The sequence below is a fragment of the Astyanax mexicanus genome, chromosome 19, assembly GCF_023375975.1.
Source record: "Astyanax mexicanus isolate ESR-SI-001 chromosome 19, AstMex3_surface, whole genome shotgun sequence".
In the NCBI taxonomy this organism is placed as follows: Eukaryota; Metazoa; Chordata; class Actinopteri; order Characiformes; family Acestrorhamphidae; genus Astyanax; species Astyanax mexicanus.
Window position 1 is genome coordinate 19,057,093 of NC_064426.1, and position 22,583 is coordinate 19,079,675.

The window sequence follows — 22,583 nt, forward strand, 5'->3', positions numbered from 1 at the left end:
CACTCAAAAACAAAATTAACACCACTTTTGCAACACAATTTACATAATTTAACAGCATTGCACAGACAATATAGACCATTTTGTTGGTAAATTTATCTTTTCTCACTGTATCGTCTTAATTCAGTCTGCCATTAAACCAGTAAAGGTGTGCAATAAAAGATTTGTATTTCAAGAACACACTACTGCAACAAAATAACTATGTTGTACTTATATAAATAACAAAATGTTTATAATGTTTTAAACTATTTCCTAAACAATAACTGTCCAAACCCCTTATATATATAAAATAAAAACAGTGGAACAAAACAACTGTAATAAATAAAAGTAATGTAACAGCAAAAACCTAACCTAAACGTGCTGTATATGAAGTGAACATATATAATTTTAGGTAATTACAGTAAATAACAAAAAATACTGTTTCAGAATATCACAAAAATTGCAATATGAAGTTTGTTTTTTTTTCGTGTAAAATTATTGTGCTGATATTATTGTGTGTGAACCAGAATTGTCTTTACTGTGTCACATTAAAATCATTGGGAGAGTAATTTAACAAAGGATTTTTTTTTTTTTATCTACATTTTTTTTAAGGCTTTTCCCAGAGATTTTTGTATACACAATTCCACAATCTCTGTGTACTTTAATGAAGAAAACTGATAAGACAGCACACATTCATGAGTACAAAACGCACGAACATGGCTTTGTTTTTCCATTGGGCTCGGGCTGATGGCATAACTTTTCCCCGCTCGAGTTTATAAATGTTTATTATCTGCAGGTGACGTTACTAAAGCAACAGACAGCGCAGGACGAAGGGTCCACGCTAGGCCTGGTTTATTAGCATCCAGATAGCAGATCGGACGTGCTATAAAAGCCGCGTCTGTTTATTCTTCCCTGCCAGCGGAGGCTGCAGCTGTTCTGAACCATTTGCTCAGGCCGGCAGCTGATGCGGGGCTGATAAAAACCAGTGCTGTCAGAAAGAGCTCAGCCTCCGAAAGCACTCACCGCAAATCTTCAGCGGCGCCTCGAGCTCCAGCAGGATCGGCTGGCTGAGGAAGATTTCCCGAGACTTGAGACAGAGGCCACGGATCTCGTTCTCTGTCAGCTGGACGTTCTTGCCTGGCCGGGAGCCCTTAACTGCAGAGAGTGAAAGGGAAAAAAAAAAATAAATAAATGAGCATCAGACAGTGAGACTGAAAGCACAGTACAAATGGTAGGGAATAATGGCAAGGCTTAAGATGTTAAAAATAGCAAACACTTGCAAAGAGAGACAAGAAATAATTGGAGGTAGTCAAATGAACGTTATTATTTGAATAATTTACAATGATTAAACCATACACAGCTATTATATTGTAAATAATACAAGGATAAATACACAGGCATGTTTTGCTAGCTATTTTCACAAATATTTTACCACTTGTACATAAATGGATTTTACAAGTTATTTCTTTAAACAGCATCAAAACACTAGAGATGTTGACATGTGCAGTTACTTGTAAGGGAGCCGGCACAATTCCTTAGAAATTACTGAGAGACTCACACGTCAATAGAAACAGAAACAATCATGAGAAACAAAACGGCTCCAACAAGAACAAGAACAGGTTTGTGCGGGTTGTGGCTTGTAGCATTTACTGCTGTAATATTTCTTTAGTTATCCAATATAGCAACTAATTTGTTCAAAAAATTATAAATGTACCCAATACCCTAATAATGTAACAGGGTATAGACAATTAATTAACTCTCTAGGGCAGGAATTATGTTTTCCAGGAGGAAAAAATATTTTTGAAAGCTTGAGAATCCCTGTGGATATTTGCCAACTTAAATTTAGATTTTGACATTTAATAACAAGCTGATCAGCTTTTAATCAGGTGTTTTAGAGGAAGGAAGCACCTAAAATATGCAAGGAAAAAGGAGGAGGAGGTCTCCAGGACCAGAGATGAGAAAGTGCCTAATCATGATTAATCTAACAAAATGATCTTACTGCACAAGGCATCAAAAAAAAAAAAAAAAAATCTAAGTCACAACAAGAATAAAGGCATATAGTAAGAATATAAACGGTCAAATACACAAAACTATGCCATAGAGGGTTAATGTAATACATTTCCCAGTTGCAAAATTTTTAAGTAATTTTTTAGAAATTTTTCACGTTACTTTAATTCTTTATTAAATTAACGTGCATCTATTGCATTTTTAGAATGATCATTTTAAAACTTTGTAAAAATTATTAGAATTTTAAAAAATGATAACTTAGTAGGCCTTCTGTATAAGTGAATGTATTACATGTTCATGTCAGTCATTTACAATTGTTACATTTTTTTCTTTTTACTTTATTCTGAATTGTTTATGTTTTTTATTGGGAATGTTCTGGAACATTTGAAATACTTAATACTATTTTTTTCTATTTACTGTTTACTAATATTAATATTTCTACATCAAAATTCTGAAACATGTCTAATTACCTTTTATTTAAAAAAATTGATAATAGCAGCATGGCTTCTGTTCAGAAATCCCAAGACATGGTCATTAATGCAGAACACGTATACATTTACTACCTGATTCAGAAGCAAAGGTACTGTTGACCATTGATGCGGAGGACATCAGAGATGTAAAACACTGTGTCCATTAGAACCAACAGCACTTAAAGTCTAATCAATATCAGTAAGAGTAACCAAGTAATGTCCCAGTTTAAGAGCAAAAACTCAACATTTTGCAACCAACACAAATGAGCAGGTAACTTTTACTAGACTGCTCCTTAACTGATTATCTGGAAGCACCTGAACTGAAAGAAAAGTAGACTAGCAGTAAAAAGAGGGCATTCTGTTACAGAGATCAGCACAAAATACAACTCTGCTAGTAAAACAACTAATAAGTAATTCATGAGAAGAGAAAAGAACACATTGTTGAGAAGATGCTGACTGACAGTAATGCAGTAAAGCACTTGTTAAGCTCATAAAGTGTTGTCCTCTTTTACGAACCCTTAATACAATACATACTGATTGAATCCAAACAATGCATTTAAACTTGATCTGTGAAACTCTCAAGATATAGCAAAGGGCCAAAATTATTGTTTTGTCCATATAGTGTATTTAATACTGTTGCATTGCTGAACCAATGAATGAATGACCTTCAACCTTCTTCTAAACTTTTGTGAGGATAATAATTTGTGGGCTGTTAAATAATTTGTATTCTCTTAAACCTGGCGTAACTGCTCATTTAAAAGAATTAATGAAAGTGGTTATATTGTAGACGGCCAAAGAGATGCAACTAATGATTAATTTGGTAGTCAACTAATCTGGTGATTATGTTTTCGATTAGTCAACCATTATTTCAGCCATGCCCTCCAATTCTGCTTGGTGTGATAACAGGTCTCGTTTTCTGCTTCTCAATCATTTTCAAACAAGATAAAACCGTTGAATATGCGATTTAAATACCATTCCATTAAAAAGGTAATTTCCCATTAAATGTGGAAAGTGCTGCTATTTAATAAGGAAATGTGTTTTAGAATCTGTTGTGTTTGGGCACTTTTGAAGATGCAGGCAGAGTAGAGACCGACCGATATGGGTTTTTCTAAGGCCGATGCCGATACCGATCATTAGTGGTCAGAGTCAGCCGATGGCCGATGTGACCTGCCGATTTTTAGGGCCGATATGCTATCGTATTATATTTATTTGGCATGCTTAAAATCATACTAGTAAGAGGAGGAACAACAGTTGTAAACTTCACACAATTTATTGAAAATAAATTAGCATTTTATAGTGACTTTAATGTTACTATATCACTATATGTTAATAAAAAAAATATTAATTTTATTTAGATTGTATTATCCATAACATTTTATTTTATTCATTATATAACATATGTTCTATATACACTATATATTCATGTTTATAGTAGAAATATTATGTTGGCTATTATATAAAATTTACTGTAGGGGCCTACTAATTAACAAATGTATGACTTGTTGCAGTCTGTTAGTCTATTAATTATTCATTTTAATATGTTTAACAGAGTGCAAGAAGACTTCCATAATGTGACAACTTTAGATAGTTACTCCAAAACGGCAAAGCTTATTTCTTCTTCAACTCCATGCAGTTGAAAACGAATGGACATGGGAGGACAATGTTATAAAATGTTCACATTAGGGCTGCAGCTATTATTTTACAAAAATGGGTGACGTTTAAATTAAGAATAAAATTATAAATAATGCAAAAACAGACAGGTGCTGTAATTTAAATATAGCTTTATCTGTTTTTTTTTTCTTCTTCAAATGAGCTCCTTAGCCAGAGAAACGCGTCTCATCAGCTGTACTGGAGGTTCGGTGCGTGAGCGGAAAATGAGTTGAGAAAGCTGAAGAGCGCGGACTTTATAGGTTCAGGATAAAATGAGCTTTTATCAGAAAAGTCTGGAGGGGGTTCTAAAGTAGAACCCGACAAAACAGAAAATTCTGCTCATCGTTTCATTTAATATCTAACAGCGCAAACCGCTTTAAACGGGTGAGTTACAGCAGAACAGCAGGAGGCGGCATGATTTAATGTCTGTTTGTAGTGAAGGAAAAAGAGATGTTTTATTTTAACTCCATTATTTTAGAAACTATTTGTTTTATTAATTCGTTTACAATAAAGCTTATTTATATACAGTGTTGGGAGTAACGGCGTTAAAACTAACGGCGTTACTAACGCCGTTACTTTTTTTCAGTAACGAGTAATCTAACTTATTACTATGACTGTAACTATAACGCCGTTACCATTTCCGACACCCCGTTACTGCACGTTACTTTAGCAGCTCTATGAACTTTTTTTTTTTATTTCGCTTTGCCCTGGTTAACCCCTCCTCTGTCCGGTGAACTTGAGCTTCTGGCCGCTGTGCCTGTGGTTTGGCGTGGTGAAGTGAGGCACAATTGTGACGATTTGCGTGCTCTAATCAATTCAGTGATTGCCGTGGACAACCCAAGTTCCGAATTAAGGACGTTAAGCTCTTTTTAGCTGCTCCGGTTTTTGTGGTGCTGCTGCTTTCTATTTTAGAGCTTAGATTCTCTGCCCGAATCCCACCTGACCTGAGGACCGACCCGAAATCGGGCTCCTATTTTTATTTTATATAAAGCTCTGGTGTGATAATCACAATGTTGCTAAGTAACCAATTATTATTGTTCACTAAAGCGAACGAAATAGCGAAAATTGAAAGTGAAAAACATTTGTGTTAACTGAATCTAATAAAAACGGTAATTAAAAGGAAAAACATAACTATCTCGAACTGTATTTTGTGTTTATAAAACTAACTAAAACGAACTGAAATTACTGATAGAATACCCTCATTTTTGTGTTTAATTTATTTATAAGCGCTGTTGTACAGCGGAGTTGTACAGCGGGAGTTGTTGTGCCGAGCGCGCGGCACTCGTGGTCCGTTAGTTCTTGTGTAAAGAGCTCGCGCTAGCAAGCCCACCCTAAAATGAACAGAAAAAATAAAATAAAATTAAACTATAATAAAAATGAAAACTGTAATCACGTAGCTCTGGGCGCACGTGAACGCCTCCGCGTTTGACTTGCAGCATTGTGTGTAGCTGTTCTTAAAAATCATTTAAATTAAATAATAGTTCTATGCTTCTATGTTACAGTGTTAATTAACATAATTCTGATTATATTTCGCTCATTCAATCAGCCCGAAAACAGACAGTTTATGGGGCGGATCGGGTCAGGCTCATAATGACAGTTTATGGTTCGGGCTTGGGCAGAATGTGCACGGGCTCCGGCTGGGTCGGATTTTTTGGGCACGATCTAAGCTCTATTCTCTTTTGGTGAAGCTGTTATATTAATACCATTTTAACGGGCATTAAATTGTTGTTTTTGTCCATTATTTTGTTTTATATATACATATTTCTTTTGAGTGTGGCTTGGTTTGTTAAATTTCATCCCCAGACGCGTTTTTCCGCTTTTTTCAGTATTACAAGTTTTAGTAATTTTCTTTGGTTGTGTGGAGAATTTCGTTTTATTTTTTTGAAATTCGTTAGATTATATTTTTGTCAACATTTTGGGTTTATTTTCGTTTGTTATTTTTTGTTATTTTTCTAATAATAATAGTAAATGCATAATTGATTTCCTTTTTTTGACGGGCGAATAATAAAAAGTAACGCGATAGTTACTTACTGGTAACTAATTACTTTTATAGTGGAGTAACTCCATTAGTAACTCAGTTACTTTTTTGGAGAAGTAACGAGTAACTATAACTAATTACTTTTTCAAAGTAACGTGCCCAACACTGTTTATATATAAGGAGAAGTACAGTCCTCTAATAATCCTGACTAACCAGTAATTATTATTTCAGCGCAGCTGATGCTGCGAATATCCTTAAACAGTTTTAGTCCTGCCCTTTTTCATTTCGTCTAAAAATAATTTAAATACTGAAAATATCAAGTGTTAATTTGATTTTATTTACTTAGATTTTCGTTTCTGAAGAAGAGACGTCAGTTATTTTATACTAGAGCTTATAGATAGGGCTTGCCTTGCATAGTCAGGGCGCATTCCAAATGCACTCCTGCCATCAACGCTAAGCATAGTTTCGTTTGGAGAGAAATGCTACAACACCGATGCAGTTGAAATTCTATTCTTTTTCAGTAAATGAAGCAACATCACAGATTACTAATCATGAGAGAAAATATAGACTTTGGGACACTGGATTGTAAAAATGGATGCCTTACCCAAGTCTTGCTCACTCTTGAAACCTTGCGCTGCGTTCCAAGTAGCTGCCCGCAGATGTGCCGGATTAAAATCGGCGCGGCCAAATAAGAAAATCGGCCGATGCCGATTGATAAAAAAATAACAAAAATCGGCCGATTAAATCGGCTGGCCGATCGATCGGTCGGCCTCTAAGGCAGAGTTGAGTGTATTACCATTGTGTTTGTCCCCATTACGTTGTGTAGTTCTCTTTCAAGCATTCGTTTCGGTGTCTCACTATGGGATACGCCCCTTCCGCGTATGCCTCAGAAGCTCTATTCCACTACGCCAGCCAATGAGGCTGGCTGACAGCTGTGACGCTCGTGCTCCCACCCCCCGTATATAATACGGTGGCACAGCGTCACCTCCTCATTCAAAACCTTCTTCTCGCTTCACTCCAGAAGCCTCCACACACACACTCTCTCTTCTACAGGCCGCCTAAGCTAAACAGTCCACAGACGGAGTTAATACCTCCGTCGCCGGGCGCTTAGCGACTTTGAAGAGAAAGAGGATTTATTTAGGTCTTCACCATAGACCGAATATTTTCCTGTTTAGTCGGGTTGTCTCCAAACGACGGCTAAACGAACTAGCTAAGCTAACGAGCCAAGCTAAGCTAAACACCAAATTAGCTTTAGCGCTGCGGCTAGTTATTAGCTCCCTGTGCTAACGGTGAAATAGATTGGCCACCACGCCGTCGTCCCCCGAATAGCGCAGTTTAGCACAAATTAGCACACCAGCTAATTGTTTGCAGCAATGCAGGCAGTGCCGAGTGGGGATAGTGAACCCGCACGGTCGTGTCCCTGCGGTAATAAAATATCTAGCAGGGACACGCACCACATATGCGCCGCTTGCCTCGGGCTGCGACACGCCCAGGCAGCGCTGAAAGATCCCGGTTCGTGTGATCACTGCGCGCGGTTCACTGTCAAAAGCCTACGCCGCAGGCTGGCACGCCAAGTCAGCCTGTCGAGCGGGGACCCGCTCATATCAGGCGATGCGAATCCGCCCAGTACACAGCAGGTCGCCATGCCCGCTGCATCATCCACTCCCGCGGGGTTAAGCTGGGGTGACCAGCTAGACACCCTCGCCCCCCTCCCCACTCTGCTGGACGCAGAAGAGGATGAGCTGGAGGGAGAAGAGGATGATTTGGACGCCGGATCCGAATTTCTCATCTCTGACGAGGATGATGAATTCAGTGATTCCCCGTTCCTCCCCTCCGCCCAGATGGCTACACTCCCATGTGCCATGGAGCTCACTGATGAATCGGGAGAGACACCACCCTCTCAGTTTCTGAATGTGGACCTCCAGGATGTGCTCAAGCGTGCAGCTGAAAAGCTGAACATCCCGTGGCCGGCCGTGCTAGCGGAGACCGCTAAGTCACGCTACGAGGGAAAGAGATTGCCTAGGGCGAAGCGGGCAGCGAGACAGCTACTCCCCATATTTCCAGAGCTTATGGAGGAGTTAGCTACATGCTGGAAGGAGAAGCCCTTTACGGGGAAAACTCCTATCCAAGGAGCATCTGCTCTTGATCTGGAGGGTATGGAGAAAGAAGGCCTTCTTCGCATGCCTCCCATGGAGCCCCTGGTAGCAGCACACCTGCACCCCAGCCGCTCAGCAGTCTCCAGCCCCACGCTGCCCTCCAAAGCAGACCGCTTTCAGTCCAGCATGACCGATCGGGCTTATAAAGCGGTCGCCCTGTCTGTGAGAGCCCTTAACGCCATCTCCATGCTTACAGCCTAACAGGCTGAGCTGCAGGACGACACGTCAGCCACGCCAGGCTCACCTCAGTGGGAGGAGATTTGTGTGATTACGGATCTCTCCCTCCGTCTTCAGAGATGTGCGGTCCAAGCGGCAGGCAAAGCCTTGGCCACTATGGTTGTCCAGGAAAGAGGCAGGTGGCTGAACTTAGCGAATCTCTCAGACAGGGAGAAAGAGGCCATTCTGGATGCACCAGTTGTGCCCGGGGGCATCTTCGGCTCCGCTCTCGCACTGATGCAGAAGCGGTGCGAAGAAAAGAAAAGGGATGATGAAGCGCTCCAGCTGTGCCTACCCAGGAAATCACAGCCTGGCCCCTCACCCCCCCCTCGCTCTACTTTCACGCAGGCGGCGGCCCGTCCGACTGTCAGCTTTCGCATCCCCAAACGGCCGAAACCCCAGATGGACAAGCCGGGTCAAAGCGGAAGCGCTGAGAGTAAGGCTGCTTGGCCTAGGAAGCCCCAGCCACCCCCACAAGCTGCCCAGCCGCCCTCCAACCCACCTACGGGGATAGTGAGGAGGCAGAAGAAGTCAGCCTGATGGGTATCTGGCGCCAGGAGGGAGCCAATCTACCCCCCGTTTAGCTGGCTCCCCTCCCCAATGTTCAGGCGGAACGCAGTTCCAGCGCTCCCGTATGTTCCGTGTGCCAAACATGCCCAGTTCGCACACCAAGCACACCCTCACTCATTGTAGCAGTGATGTGTTAAATAAAGCGAAGTGTTTGTGTTTTATGCTTGTCATATGTTATGAGTCAAAATAAAACACAAAATGTTGCAAAACATAAAATGCTTAGAACAAAAGCTTCAGAAAGTTTCCCTGCTTTCTGGGCTAGAAAGCATCACACAAGCTATCCTGACGCGGCCGTGTCGCGCATGCCCAGTGGACGGCAGTTGCAGTTGCACTCCGTTTCCGCTAGAGGGCGCGAACGCCCCATAGCTGAACAACGGGAGCACATGCGTCTTATCTCGCGAGGTGCTCAGAGCAAAGCGAAATGTCTGCAGGCTGCAGTTCGACATTCGGCCTCCCCGTTTCAGGGGTCTTGTTCATTCTCCAGCCCCAGGGGAATCGGCTCACATTCTTTAGGGGGAAATTTCCCAATTACTGAAGGAAAGAGTAATGAGAGTAGCATCACCCAGACAAGTTCGGGGCATGTTCTACTCCCGGTTCTTACTAGTGAGACCTATTTTGCATTTACATGCTCTAAACAATCATTTACGGACACGCACGTTCAAAATGATAGTTTATTTAGCTCTGCTGAAGCTTATATTCCCACCTTTGGGCATGATGGCCTCAGCTATAGACGGTGTCCCTCTGGACCGATGGTTCATGAGGGAGTTTCGGCGCTGAGTGGCCTCGCTCAGGTTGGACCAGTTACGTCACATGCGCTAGAAAGTGAAAATCACCCGAACGGCGCTGATGGCTTTGTGTCAGTGGAAGCGCGAGCGCTTCCTAACACAGGGTGTCCCTATGCGCACAGTGCATGCCAGACAAGTAGTGACAACAGATTTGTCTGTTTGGGGGGGCATGCACGAAGAGAGGACAGTGGATGGCAGGTGGAATCACCGGCAGCTATATATGCACATAAACTGTCCGTAGATGCTGGCGGTTCAGCTAACACTCAGACTTTTTCTCCCTGTTCTAAAGAGATGCCACGTTCTCGTGAGGATAGAGAGTACGGCAGCAGCGGTGTATGTCAGTCGCCAGGCAGGGCTGCGTTCCCATCCGGTACGCACGCTGGCACGCAGACTGATTTTATGGAGCAGTGTCTAACAGATTTTGTAGCGTTACGGGAGAGTAACGCTGGATCTGTTTGCGTCACTAGTGAATGCGTAGTGCCCTCTGTTTTACTCGCCGCACAATCGGAGTGCCACTCTGGGGGTCGGCGCTTATCCACGCGAATGGATGCGCACACAGTTTTACGCGTGCCCACTGATAACGTTAATCTCCCCAACTCTAGCCAGAGTAAGAGAGAGAGGTCTGACTGTAGTCTTAGGGGTTCCACATGGGCCGGACAAGCATTGGCTGACGGCAGTCACGCAGCTTCTCCAGGGCAACCACTGGCCCCTCCCACTGCGCAGGTATCTACTGACTTAGGCAGGGGGGGGGGATGTTTCATCCACACCCGGAGCGCCTAGTCCTTTAGGTCTGACCCGTGAGTGGTTTAACTTAAGTGCAACAGGCTTACCGCCTAATGTTATTAAAACCATTCAGAGTGCGAGGGCCCCCTCCACTAGGTCCCTCTATGGATACAAGTGGGGGGTGTTTGAACAGTGGTGTTCAGATAAACTTGAAACTCCGTTTCAATGTTCTGTGGGGATTATACTGTCTTTCCTCCAAGACCTGATTGATAAAGGCAGGTCTTTCTCCACAGTTAAGGTTTACCTCGCAGCTATTGCTTCGTGCCATTTGGGATTTGAAGGGAAAACAGTGGGACAGCATCCTTTAGTGTGCCGCTTTATGAAGGGGGCACGGCGGTTGCTACCAGTCTCCAAACCCTTGTCTCCATCTTGGGATTTGTCATTGGTGCTTGAAGCCTTGTCGGCAGCACCTTTTGAACCTCTGGACCAGGTAGACTTTAAGATCCTGTCTTTTAAGACAGCACTCTTGTTAGCCTTGGCCTCAGCTAAACGCGTGAGTGAGATACATGCATTTTCTGTGCACTCCTCATGTATGCAGTTTTCGCAGGGGGATACAAAGATATGTTTGCGTCCAAACCCTGTTTTTATTCCCAAAGTCATTCAGCCTTGTCTCCCTTTGGAGCTGCAGGCATTTTATCCACCGCCTTTTACCTCACATAACCAGCAGCGGTTAAATGCACTATGTCCTGTGCGAGCGCTGCGTATCTATGTGGATAAATCTAAAAGCTTTAGGAAGAGTGATCAGCTTTTCGTATCTTGGGCTAAGCCGTACACAGGGAGAGCTATTACTAAACAAAGACTATCGCACTGGATTTCAGAAGCGATCGCTTTGGCATACACCAGTAAGGGGCTAGCAGTCCCGCCTGGCATCCGGGCACACTCCACGAGAGGCATAGCGACCTCATGGGCGGTCTTTAGTGGCCTTTCTATTCAGGAGGTGTGTGCAGCGGCGAGCTGGTCCTCGCCTCATACGTTCACCAGATTTTATAAACTGGACATAACAGCACCTACTATAGCACATGCGGTGCTGAGCGCCGGCTCGGGGAACACTCAGTCTCCACTGTGAGGCTTAGCTGGTTGACAGTGTGTTCAGGCAGGCTTGTCTGACAATACGGGAGTTAGGATATCCCATAGTGAGACACCGAAACGAATGCTTGAAAGAGAACTTTAGGTTACTTGCGTAACCCCGGTTCTCTGATAGCATGAGTGAGGTGTCTCACCAGACCACCCTCCTTGCAGCGTGAAGCGAGGAAGAGGTGTGCCTGTTTTTTGAATGAGGAGGTGACGCTGTGCCACCGTATTATATACGGGGGGTGGGAGCACGAGCGTCACAGCTGTCAGCCAGCCTCATTGGCTGGCGTAGTGGAATAGAGCTTCTGAGGCATACGCGGAAGGGGCGTATCCCATAGTGAGACACCTCACTCATGCTATCAGAGAACCGGGGTTACGCAAGTAACCTAAAGATTTGTTAACAATGAATACTTGTTACACATACACTTCTGTTGTGTGTTGTGTAATAGAGCTACAACATTTTTTGCTGCCTCATACAAAAGGGAAAATTACTGCTCTCATTTTCTATTCCCAGAGGTTGATAAAAGCCACTCAGTATAATTTATGTTGCACCCATCTTGGAAACATACTGTGCATTGTCAACAGATTTTAGATCAGTGATTCACTAAAAACAATTTTTAAAGGTAAAAATGAATCTAAGATTCTTATCTAGTATTAAAGACTGGTGCATTAAAGCAGTGATTCTCATCACCAGTCCTGCACATTTTAGCATTTCTCTCTCTCTCTCTCTCTCTCTCGCTCACACAAACCTGATCCATCTAATCAGCTAATTTATATGCCTTTCCTAAATTGATGGTGGTGTGCAAGAGCAGGAAACAATTAAAATGTGCAGGACAGAGTGTCCTCCAGGACCAGGGTTGGGAACTACTGTGTTAATAGAATAGCAAGCCATTCCCCTCCTCCCCTCATCTAAATGCAGTCACTTAACCAAGATCCTTTGGTTTGGGGTCTTGACCTTTTGCACTAATGTAAGTTAATGTGGCTAAATATAATAAAAGCCTGAGTAAAAGCCAAACTGCATGTCTAAATCTTCACTCACTCTTTTTACAGCACGTGGAGGTGTTCAGGAATCTCTTACTAGTGAGGTTTCTGACACACTGTTTTCTATAAACATACTTAAGTAGCTGAACAGCTTAAAGCTCACCTTCCGTCGTTTTTTCTTTCATTTTAAAATGTCTAGTTGTGGTCTCTAGTATGAATGAATGACATGTGAGCCGTTTTTGTAAAAAAAAAAGTGCTCAGGTGTCTCTGTATAGCTCTTTTTTAATGGACTGTTTTAGGGGTGTGTCCAAAATGACCGGATTCCAGCTTTGCTCATGAATATTCATACATGCAAACAGCATGCAAATATCTCTCCTCTGATTGGCTAGGAGCACTGCGACGCCCCTCCACCGCTCTGCCGCTCACTGCCTCCCACCTCCTAACTGATGAGCGGTGATGTTGCGTCGCTTCAGCTCCGCCTCTGGGAGTTTCTCGAGCCAAGGTGGGCTGGTCTGTGAGTTTCTGCCTACGTAGGCAGAAAGATAATTCAAAATTCACCCGTTTTTCGGAGGGGGGGAGGGGGGATTTCTTTGCTTAGCTCCTGCAGACAATGGGGGCTGCAAAACAGTTTAATGTGCAGGTGTACACATTCAACTCGGAGAGACCTACCGGTACTGTATTCCACAAAAAACTAGAAAAATTGGATTTTCGCGGAAGGTGAGCTTTAAAACAGTAGATGCCAATGGTAGAACTGAACTGAAGACAATGCTGCACCTGTTGCTAAAAATAATTACCCCTACACAACCAAAAATAAGGGAGGTCTACTGTTATACGGGTGATTCAAAATGCAGGTTACAAAAGGCCAACGTGTTTTCCATTGTATTCTGCTTTACACAGCAAAAGCAAACCAGGGATTTAAGGGATTGTCATACTGAAGCCCATGTCCTTCACATGCTGCTGTTTTCATAAATGCACACGTAAGCTGCATACAAACACACACTTCAGTCTGCATCTATGTGCTGCACACACATAGCCTGAGGGATCAGTGAACCGCTGTGAAAGCAATGCAGGGTTCAGGCCTGCTCTTCTGGGATGGCCAACAAAAACATATTTACATCTCTCTGAAGGAGGAAAATACGTCAAAACCCCCTACTTCTGTTTTTCTAATTGTCCAACATCACTAAATAAAAGCAGCTGTCACCACACAGATCAGCAGGAATTATCCAAAACATACAATACAAAATCTTTACATTCACAGTGGTGTGAAAAAGTCTTTGCCCCTTCATTATTTCTTATTTTTTCCCTGATTACTGCCATGTGTTCTCAATCTAGAAAACCCAAAAATAGGAACTGCTTGACAAAGCAAAGTAGACCAAAAAATACTCAAAAGCTAGAAATAATGTCAATATTGAAGGAAATTAACAAACAAATGGAGAGAAAAAAAAGGTTTGAGATCTATTAGACTGGAAAAGGTTATAAAGCCATATCTAAAGATTTAAGACTCCAGCAAACCACAGTGAGAACTGTTATCCACAAACAGTGAAAATGAGGAGTGGGCGGCCGACCAAAATTACCCCAAGAGCACAGCAATGACTCATCCAAGAGGTCACAAAAGACCCAATATTATCCAAAGAACTGCAGGCCTCACCAGCCTTAGATAAGGTTGTGGTGGTGGGTGTGGTGGTCCTGAGACTGTTTTGCTGCTTCAAAATCAGGAAGAGTTGTGATAAATAAAACCATGAATTCTCCTGTCTACCAAAAAATCCTGAAGGAGAATGTCCGGCCATCTGTTTACGGCCTTAAGCTAAAACGGACTTGGGGTCTGAAGCAGGACAATCTCTCAAAACACACAAGCAAGTCCACCTAAATGGCTGAAGAAAAATAAAGTGAAGACTTGAGTGGTCTAGTCAAAGTTCTGACATGAATCCTATTGAGATGCTGTGGTCTGACCTTAAAAAGGCAGTTTATGCTCGCGCAAATCCTTCAAATTTACATTTTGTGTTTAATGTAAATAAATATCTGAAAAGATCTGAAACATTTAGGAGTGACAATTATGCAAAAAATAAGAAACCAAACGCAAGACTGTTAGTCTGCACATAAGTTGCTGCAGTCTTCATTGGTCACATTGTTCACATTGCAATCAAGTACTGGTTTATTACAATGACACAATGCTTCTAATAGGGCTGGACGATATGCCAAAAGTCTATATCACGATATACTTCTTTATTTCGGTCAATAAAATGCAGATATTGACTTGTATATACAGTATAAAAGCCACCACTATTGGTGTACATAAATCACCCCCTGAGAGCTGGGTGATTTGTTGGGTCAGTGTTCAAGTATTGATATCCTTGATATGCTTATTGTCGATAAAATAAGAACATTTATCACAATACAAAAAATGATCGATATATTGTTGAGCTCTAGCAAAATACCATGCACTAAATCAGATTGCGTGCCCAAACATCAGATATATATTCATACATATATTGGATGCCAGATGTGGGCATTAAACCAACATCTAATCTTTAGGCTATGCCTGTCCTCATATTGTGCTTAATTTTAATTGAAACTTCTCTCATTTAAATCTACAAAATAATTGCAGAGCAGTCTATTAACTCAAAAAGTCATCTACATCCCCTTTCAAACACTCGCTCCAATCATCAACAGCTGACAAGCTGTCCAGACCAAATGACCTTTGAGCTAAATGCCCCGGTCAGGGTTTGTTTATTTTTGGTGGTCATTCATGAGGTTACAGACTCATGTAACAGCAAAACGTCCATTCATAATAACATTTTCTGTTTAATCAGATTTTCCCTGATAATTTCATATAACTACAATCTAAAGCACCACAGCTTGTAATGTGAACACAGCCTTGCAGCAAAAAAACTAAAATGCACTTTTTTGGGCACACAGCTCACCACTGAACACAGAGCAGGTTTTCCTTGTACTAAAACATTAATGAGGTGCTCTGCCTGGAGGAAGGAAGGAAGGAATATGTAACATCTACAAGCTCTAGTAGATTTTATCTTGATTTAAATCCTGTCTGGAGTAGTAGGAAATATGCCTATTTCAATATGGTAAAAAGACTTAACAGGTTTAACACCTGCATGATAACAGTTTTTAGAACAAGACTGAAGAGGTGCCAGGCCAATAATATAACAGTCTGGTCCTAACTACCAAACGCACTTACCAAATCACTAGATATGGCCAAGGCATGTTAAGACAGCAGATAAAAGTGATCCAAATTTAATTTGAAATGTAATATGCAACAGTGTATACAGCAACACACTAAATGACATTTTAATTTTACAATTTTATTTATTGACTAGACAAACATCTCAATACAATTTTTTTCACATTTTAGGGTTTACCCGGCTTTCAAAACACCTGATCTGGCTAATTAGCAAAGCTTTTCTGAAATGAAAGTGAGGATTAGTAAAACACTGCTCTAAACCACACCACACCAAACAAAAGGAGATCTGGATGTATTTTGAAAGAGGACTTGGGAGATGTTTGGTGAATGTGTTTACAGGGAGACGAGCCAACATTAGCCCATCATCTCCACTTCTTAAAAAAAAAAAAAAAAAAAAAAAATCTTGGGTCAGTGATCAACTAGGTTTTTAATTTTCACAGAAGTGTTCCATTATAGACCTTAATTTAACATTCTACACATTCAGGACGGTCCTAGTGAACCATTTAAATGGAACAGAGCGAGAAGAGGAAAGTGCAGGACCCATTAGCCAGTGCGGGCTATTCCCCAGTGTCCCAGATCATGTGCAATCAAGCTTTTCCTGCAATCAATTATTCAAGATACAATACAAACAAACAAGGCTGGGGAATTAAATGGGTCAACTGATCCTGCACTCAGCCTTCCACTCGCATCTGAAGGCAGACACTGACGGCCGATGTGCCTCAGCAGACACGAGGAAACCCTGCGCTGTCCAAACACACCACACTGCTTCATACACAACAAAGACCTACGGCACTATTCAAACATGGCCTTTCGGAGTGACTTTTCTGAAACCCTTAAAGACAAACACTTATGCCAGGGGTCCCTACTGTCAAGGGAAGGATTTCTACTAAATTTAGAGTATTGCGACAAAGATATGAGCAGCAGGTGAGCATTTACACATCTGTTTCAGCAACAAGTGCAATTTAATGCAGCTGAAAAGTGGTGGATACAAACGCCAGAGAAGAATGATCTTAATCGCAAAAGTGAGCAAGCATGTGACAGCGAGGGTCAGCAACTAGTTAACTCCAGTCCTAGCCAACATCCTATTCTACTCATCCTCTACTCAAAAATGCACTACCCCCCCTGCACAGCCAAAAACTGCTAAGATTGGCCTGGAGTACGGCGTCACAAAATGAATCACAACAGTTGAGCGCCCTGCTTTAAATATACATCTCACATGGATGCCTGCAGGCTAGAAAAGACACTCGGAATGTATTCCAGTGAGTCACAGATCCAGGTTTGTTACGCAAGACAGGGCTTAGTGCAATTTGGAAAAAGGCTTGTTTGTGTACGATCAACAACTCAATCCCACCAACCTACACCTCACAGTAAACAGGTTTTACATACAGGTAAAACCCTCACGGGCAAAACAGATGCTTCTGCGGTTGCAGAACACCACGGTTCAACTGCAAATCCCACATTCCTGAAGAAGGTGAATGATTTATGTACCAAAATAAAAAGTGGTCCAGGAACAGTTTGTGCCAGAAAGAGTCATGGAGGCTGTCTTCTCATGATGATCCATCCTGTCAAGGCAGATGTTCTATGGTTTCTAGTATCAAGACTAATGTTTGCAGCAGATGCTTTGATTCCTGCAAGATACGAGGTGATGCCTTCATGAGAATCTGTTAAAATCATGGGTGCACATGACCCTGTCTTTAGTTCTACAGCAAGTAAGTCAGCAACAGGCAGACCCCATTCAGGGTACATACCCTATACCAATGTTAATGTGAAGAAAATAAATTCTTTTTTCTTGCATTTAAAATTCAGATTTAACGGCCCACAAAACTTGCAGGCCGTTTTAAATGAGTTGCATACATCACGACACTACTCAGACAATCAGATCCAAGCATTATGATAGGGGCTGCGAGGTTGGAAAAGAAAGTGAATCAGGAGTCAGTTCATTTGCATGGCGCTCCTAAAAAAAAACAGGAGAACCGAGCTTTTAACCAAGAATGGACACAATCATGAATGTTTTATTCTTCCCATAGGCAATTCTAAACCAGTATCTCACCTGTTCCAAAAAAATATAGTGATTACATTTTTTAATTGTCCTATGGTGGTTTCTTTGACGTTACTGCTTTTTAGATGCACCGGCTTTTTCATTTTATTTTAAGTGAAAGAAAAATGTACAAGATTTAATTTTATAGATTTTAATTTTAAGAGTTTGTGATCTATAATTTGTGAATTTCTGAGTGAAAATATGAAAATTTACAACTTAATCCAACACTGATTTTTGTTTAACATTACTTGTATGTTCAAACATTAGTCTAATAAAATTCAAGATATTACACTGAATTACAAGGTGAAGGTTAGAAAATATGATGCTCTAGTCCTTCAATTCAGGAAGTTCTCTCCAAATGGACTTTAAATCGAATTTAACAAAAAACAAATAAATCACAAGGGGAAGAAAAAAAAATGAGAACCACTCCTTCCTTAAGTAGCAATCAATATTCAATTAAATAATGAAAACCACAACCACATGAAGGAAGCAACTACTTCTCATTTTCAGTTATTTAAAAAAGAAACTAAATGAGATCAATTTTTTTTTTTTTTTTTTTTTTTTTTTTTTTACAGGGAAATCACAAACAGAGCAATAAGAGGAATGAATGTGGGGCAGGAACACAGTCAAGGGAGAGTCAGGGCACAGTGGGAGGAGCTCGCTGACTGCAGGACCTGGTAAAATCAGAGATCTGCATGTGTGCACGGAGACTCGGTGAAAGAGAGAGTTCAGGGCCTCACCAATGACCGGAAGCCCTTCAGCTCAGCCAGTGAAAAGTGAGTATAAATAGGGTGGTGCTCCTCGTCACTTTAAACCCAGATTAAGGGCGGCTAAAGCCCTGACAGCGCTTACTCTAAAATTAGCCACGGGGCCAATAAGCAACCCTGAGCTTAGACCAAATGCAAGGGGGGAGGTGATGTGCACACGGCGATGATCTGAGGCCAGTTAGTAAACAAACACACACTGACTAGGAAGATCAGCAGGGTGGAAGGTTATGTACTGAGCAAGGTACAGAGATACAACACATACTGTGCTGATCCAGAAAATACTGCAAGAGGATCAATTTTAATCTTTATTGGCAGATTGAGACATTTCACACAAGTGAGGGGTTCATCCTAATCGGAATATTAGCGAAAAATATAACAATAAGTGTTACACAATAATACAAAGTTGATTCCACATCGATAATTTAGAGGTTTTACAGTACTGTGGAGAGGTCTGAGGAACCTAATCACATTATTTGAAGCCTCTCTATAATGATTTACTGCCTATCCCTAGTGTTTGATAACTAGAAATAATAAGTAGTTATATTAGTAACTAGTAATAGTCCCATGACAAAGAGACACATAGCTTGAAAATGTCTTTGCACTTCATGCCACATTATTTCCAATATTTCCAAGTGCAATAGTATGCATTTCTCACCTGAACAAGGCTGATATCATATGACTCTCCTGCATGGTGAAGTCTTGACACGCAGCCTAATCCCACTTAAATGAGTGTCGCAAGTCGTGACCCAACTCCTAATTGGTTTCATATGAAAATCAGCCGTCACACGGACGTCCATGTGCACCCTTCCGCCCCCACAACGAGGTGTTAAAGCAAATCCAATGAGGGAAGGCAAATGCAGAAAGGTCTGGATGGCAGCTTAAGAGTGCTTAAGAGTGCTGTGATAAAACACTGCCAAACATAACATGGCATTTAAAAAGCTTAATAGAACATTCAGGTGAGGGATATGCTGTTTAGTAGCTATGATTAATGCAGACTTCACATTTTTCATGTGTATGTGTTCATGTGTATGTGTTTATACAGATTCTACCTTCTCACAAATGAACCATAAATGCGGTATTACAGAGATATGTTCACTAGTACTCACAATCTGCTCTTATGTAGGTCAATAAATACTACAGTAAATTAATTTGAAAAATCGGACAATGTTCTATTAACAAGAAACACTGCAAGTATTTATAAGACAAACAATCTAACGGCTAATCTAATTGACTGGTCCAGGAAATCATTTAGAACTACTTGTGAAGAGAGGCATCAAGTTTATTTTCCTAAATTGCTGCACATTACTTTGTTTGATACTGGAGACTGCGACTCCTTCGTTTTCTAGAAGTTCTCTTAAAACAAGCCTGGATTGCCAGTAGGGGTGTGCCATATCGTATCGTTCGCGATAATATTGCCAACATTTTTGAATATCGTGAACGATATTATACCCTAAAAATATCGTGCCATCACCCACTTACTACTTTTTTTTTTTTTTTTTTTTTACTGTTTTTAGCAAAAGAAAAATCACACTGTTCTCATTTTCCATTATATATCTACTAGAGACAGATTATATCTGTCCAGTATTGTTTATTTTATTTTAATCCTGGATATATCGGGATATTTGGAGTGCATAATAAGTATCATGACATTCTGGATCATTGAATTCTGTTACAAATCTGATCAAATTCTTGTATTTTTTAATATCTTAGGTAGGGGTGTGACATAAATCGTATGCAATAATAAAATAAAAAAAAATCATTTTGTTGTAGTAGTGCATTCTTGAAAAAAACAAATTAATTTATATCGGCAAGAGTATTGTTATTGTGAAAATACCATGAAATATCATTATTTTATTATTTTTTCACCCCTAATTGCCAGCTTATTTTGCTTGGCACAGCTGAAAGAAAGTTTGATGTATGGGAAAACAAGCCAAATCTAAAATTGGTAAGTAAGAGTCCTGAATTCTTATTTTTATACCCGCAAATTTGACAAACTTCACCCACTAGAGAAAAATGTGAAGGTGAGGAGAAAAGATCATTATACCAATTCTGGTAAAACGCTCATCACCTAAAAGTTCTGCTAGTTATGGGAATTGGGGAAGCAGAAGGGGATTTACCGTTAACATTAAACATCTGGCTTTTACATTATAGTCTCATCTTCCACTTTCCTGAAAACTGGACCACCAAAAAGTACCTTTTTTATTAGTTAGACTCAACACAAAGTTTCATAATAACTATGTTACAATGTAAGAGCCTTAATTCAGCCAATAAGCAGACCTTAGTGATTTGGGCTTTGTTCTTGTTTTACTTACTAACAATAAAATATTCAATAAATGACTTCTATTGGAATTTGAAAAGACTAGATTGGAAACTTAAATTTGGATATGAAATCCTATAGAAGTATTATTCTGAATATACAACACAGGAAAAAGACCAAACGATTATTTAATGATGCACAAAGGTTATCACAGACATAAGCAACATCAATACTGGCATGGATGATTGATCACCATGACCCAGCACCAAGAACTGGCAGTAACTGTCTGGCATGGGTACAGTGCACTGGCCAGCGCTGCCAAACTCCAAGTGCACCTCAGTCTTTGGATAAGACTCCCAAGGCCAGCTTTACACCTAGTGTGTCTGCACAGTCAAGTGAGCTTTATTTCAGAAATGCCACTGTTTGCAATCAAGTTCTACAGAGAATCTGTTCCCAAATATATAAACAGTCCAAGCCGGACCCTAGGCATTCAAACTGATTCTGGGTCGCTCTTAGAAGCTTTGTAAACTCCAGCGTGGTACTGTGATTGGATGCCACCTGTGCAACAAGCCCTGTCAAGAAATGTATTTTATACTAAATATTCCACAGTCAACTGTCAGGGCCATTATAACAAAGTGAAAGTGATTGGTAATAACAGAAACTTAGCCATGGCGTTGGGTGGATAGAAAACTGTTGGGATGAATTAGAGTGGAGATTGTGAACCAAGACACATTACCCAAATTCGTGTGTGTGCGCAAAGGCAGACAAGCGAATTCTTTTGGTAATAGTGCTTCACAAGTGTTTCATTTTCACTGTGTTTTACAGGAATTGCTTATTTAACTGTCTTGCTGCTTGACTTGCTTGTGCAACAGTGTGAAGCTTGTAATCTGTTAACACGAGCGTCAAAATGGAGAGCAAGATGCAGCACGTGTGAAACCAGTCCAACACTAGTCAGGTATCTCTGTAACGTGAACACACTGCAGAGCCATTTGGGATAAGGCACCATAAAATGCCATAAAATGTAAATGTGCAATTTCAAGCTTACTGCCTTCGTCATTAGTTAGATGAGTAGCCATAAGCCACCATAGTGGATGGCAGCAGTACATGATGTGAGTGATGGCAGGATCACTGGGCAGAGTGGAGAGTGATGGCAGGATCACTGGGCAGAGTGGAGAGAGATGTCAGAAGAAACGACAGGAGACTGAAGAGCTCATTTGCATGAATCTCCCACACATTTTCAGACTAAATACAGGAAATGCAACATGAGTCACTTGAATTCATTGTTTGGAGCACTACAAATACAAGAGATGACGCACATTTGTGCACATTCGTGTACACACACACACAAACACACACACTAATAAGCAAAGTGGACTTGTACAATTCAACACTGTTGGACTGGAACACTCAGTCACCCAGAAACAGCACAGACTAAACAGAGAAGCCGAGTAGGCTCAAGAAGGCGGCTGTTTGTGCACAAACACTGACCAGCCATGTCAGCGTCGGAAATCCACTGCGCGTTTTTTTCCATTCTTCAAGTGGATCAGCAGCCTCCAGCTCTCAGGGTAAAGAGCAGGGGGCAAAAATCCTCTTTTAGCCTGATTTTCTGCATAGTTAGCATTTCTTCCAATAACACCACCTCCACACATCTAACACTGCACTCAGAGAGCAAAGGACACACA

The 22,583-nt window shown here is 41.1% G+C and overlaps 1 protein-coding gene across 1 annotated transcript in view; it reads right to left on the reverse strand.

The window, feature by feature from the left end:
* The window catches only part of ppp1caa (protein phosphatase 1, catalytic subunit, alpha isozyme a), a 48,442-nt gene that overhangs the window by 13,706 nt on the left and 12,153 nt on the right, over positions 1-22,583 (reverse strand). Inside the window, exon 2 of the mRNA XM_007251022.4 lies at positions 1,000-1,131. Within this exon, the coding sequence (XP_007251084.1) occupies positions 1,000-1,131 (132 nt within the window). The remainder of the gene's footprint in view (positions 1-999; positions 1,132-22,583) is intronic.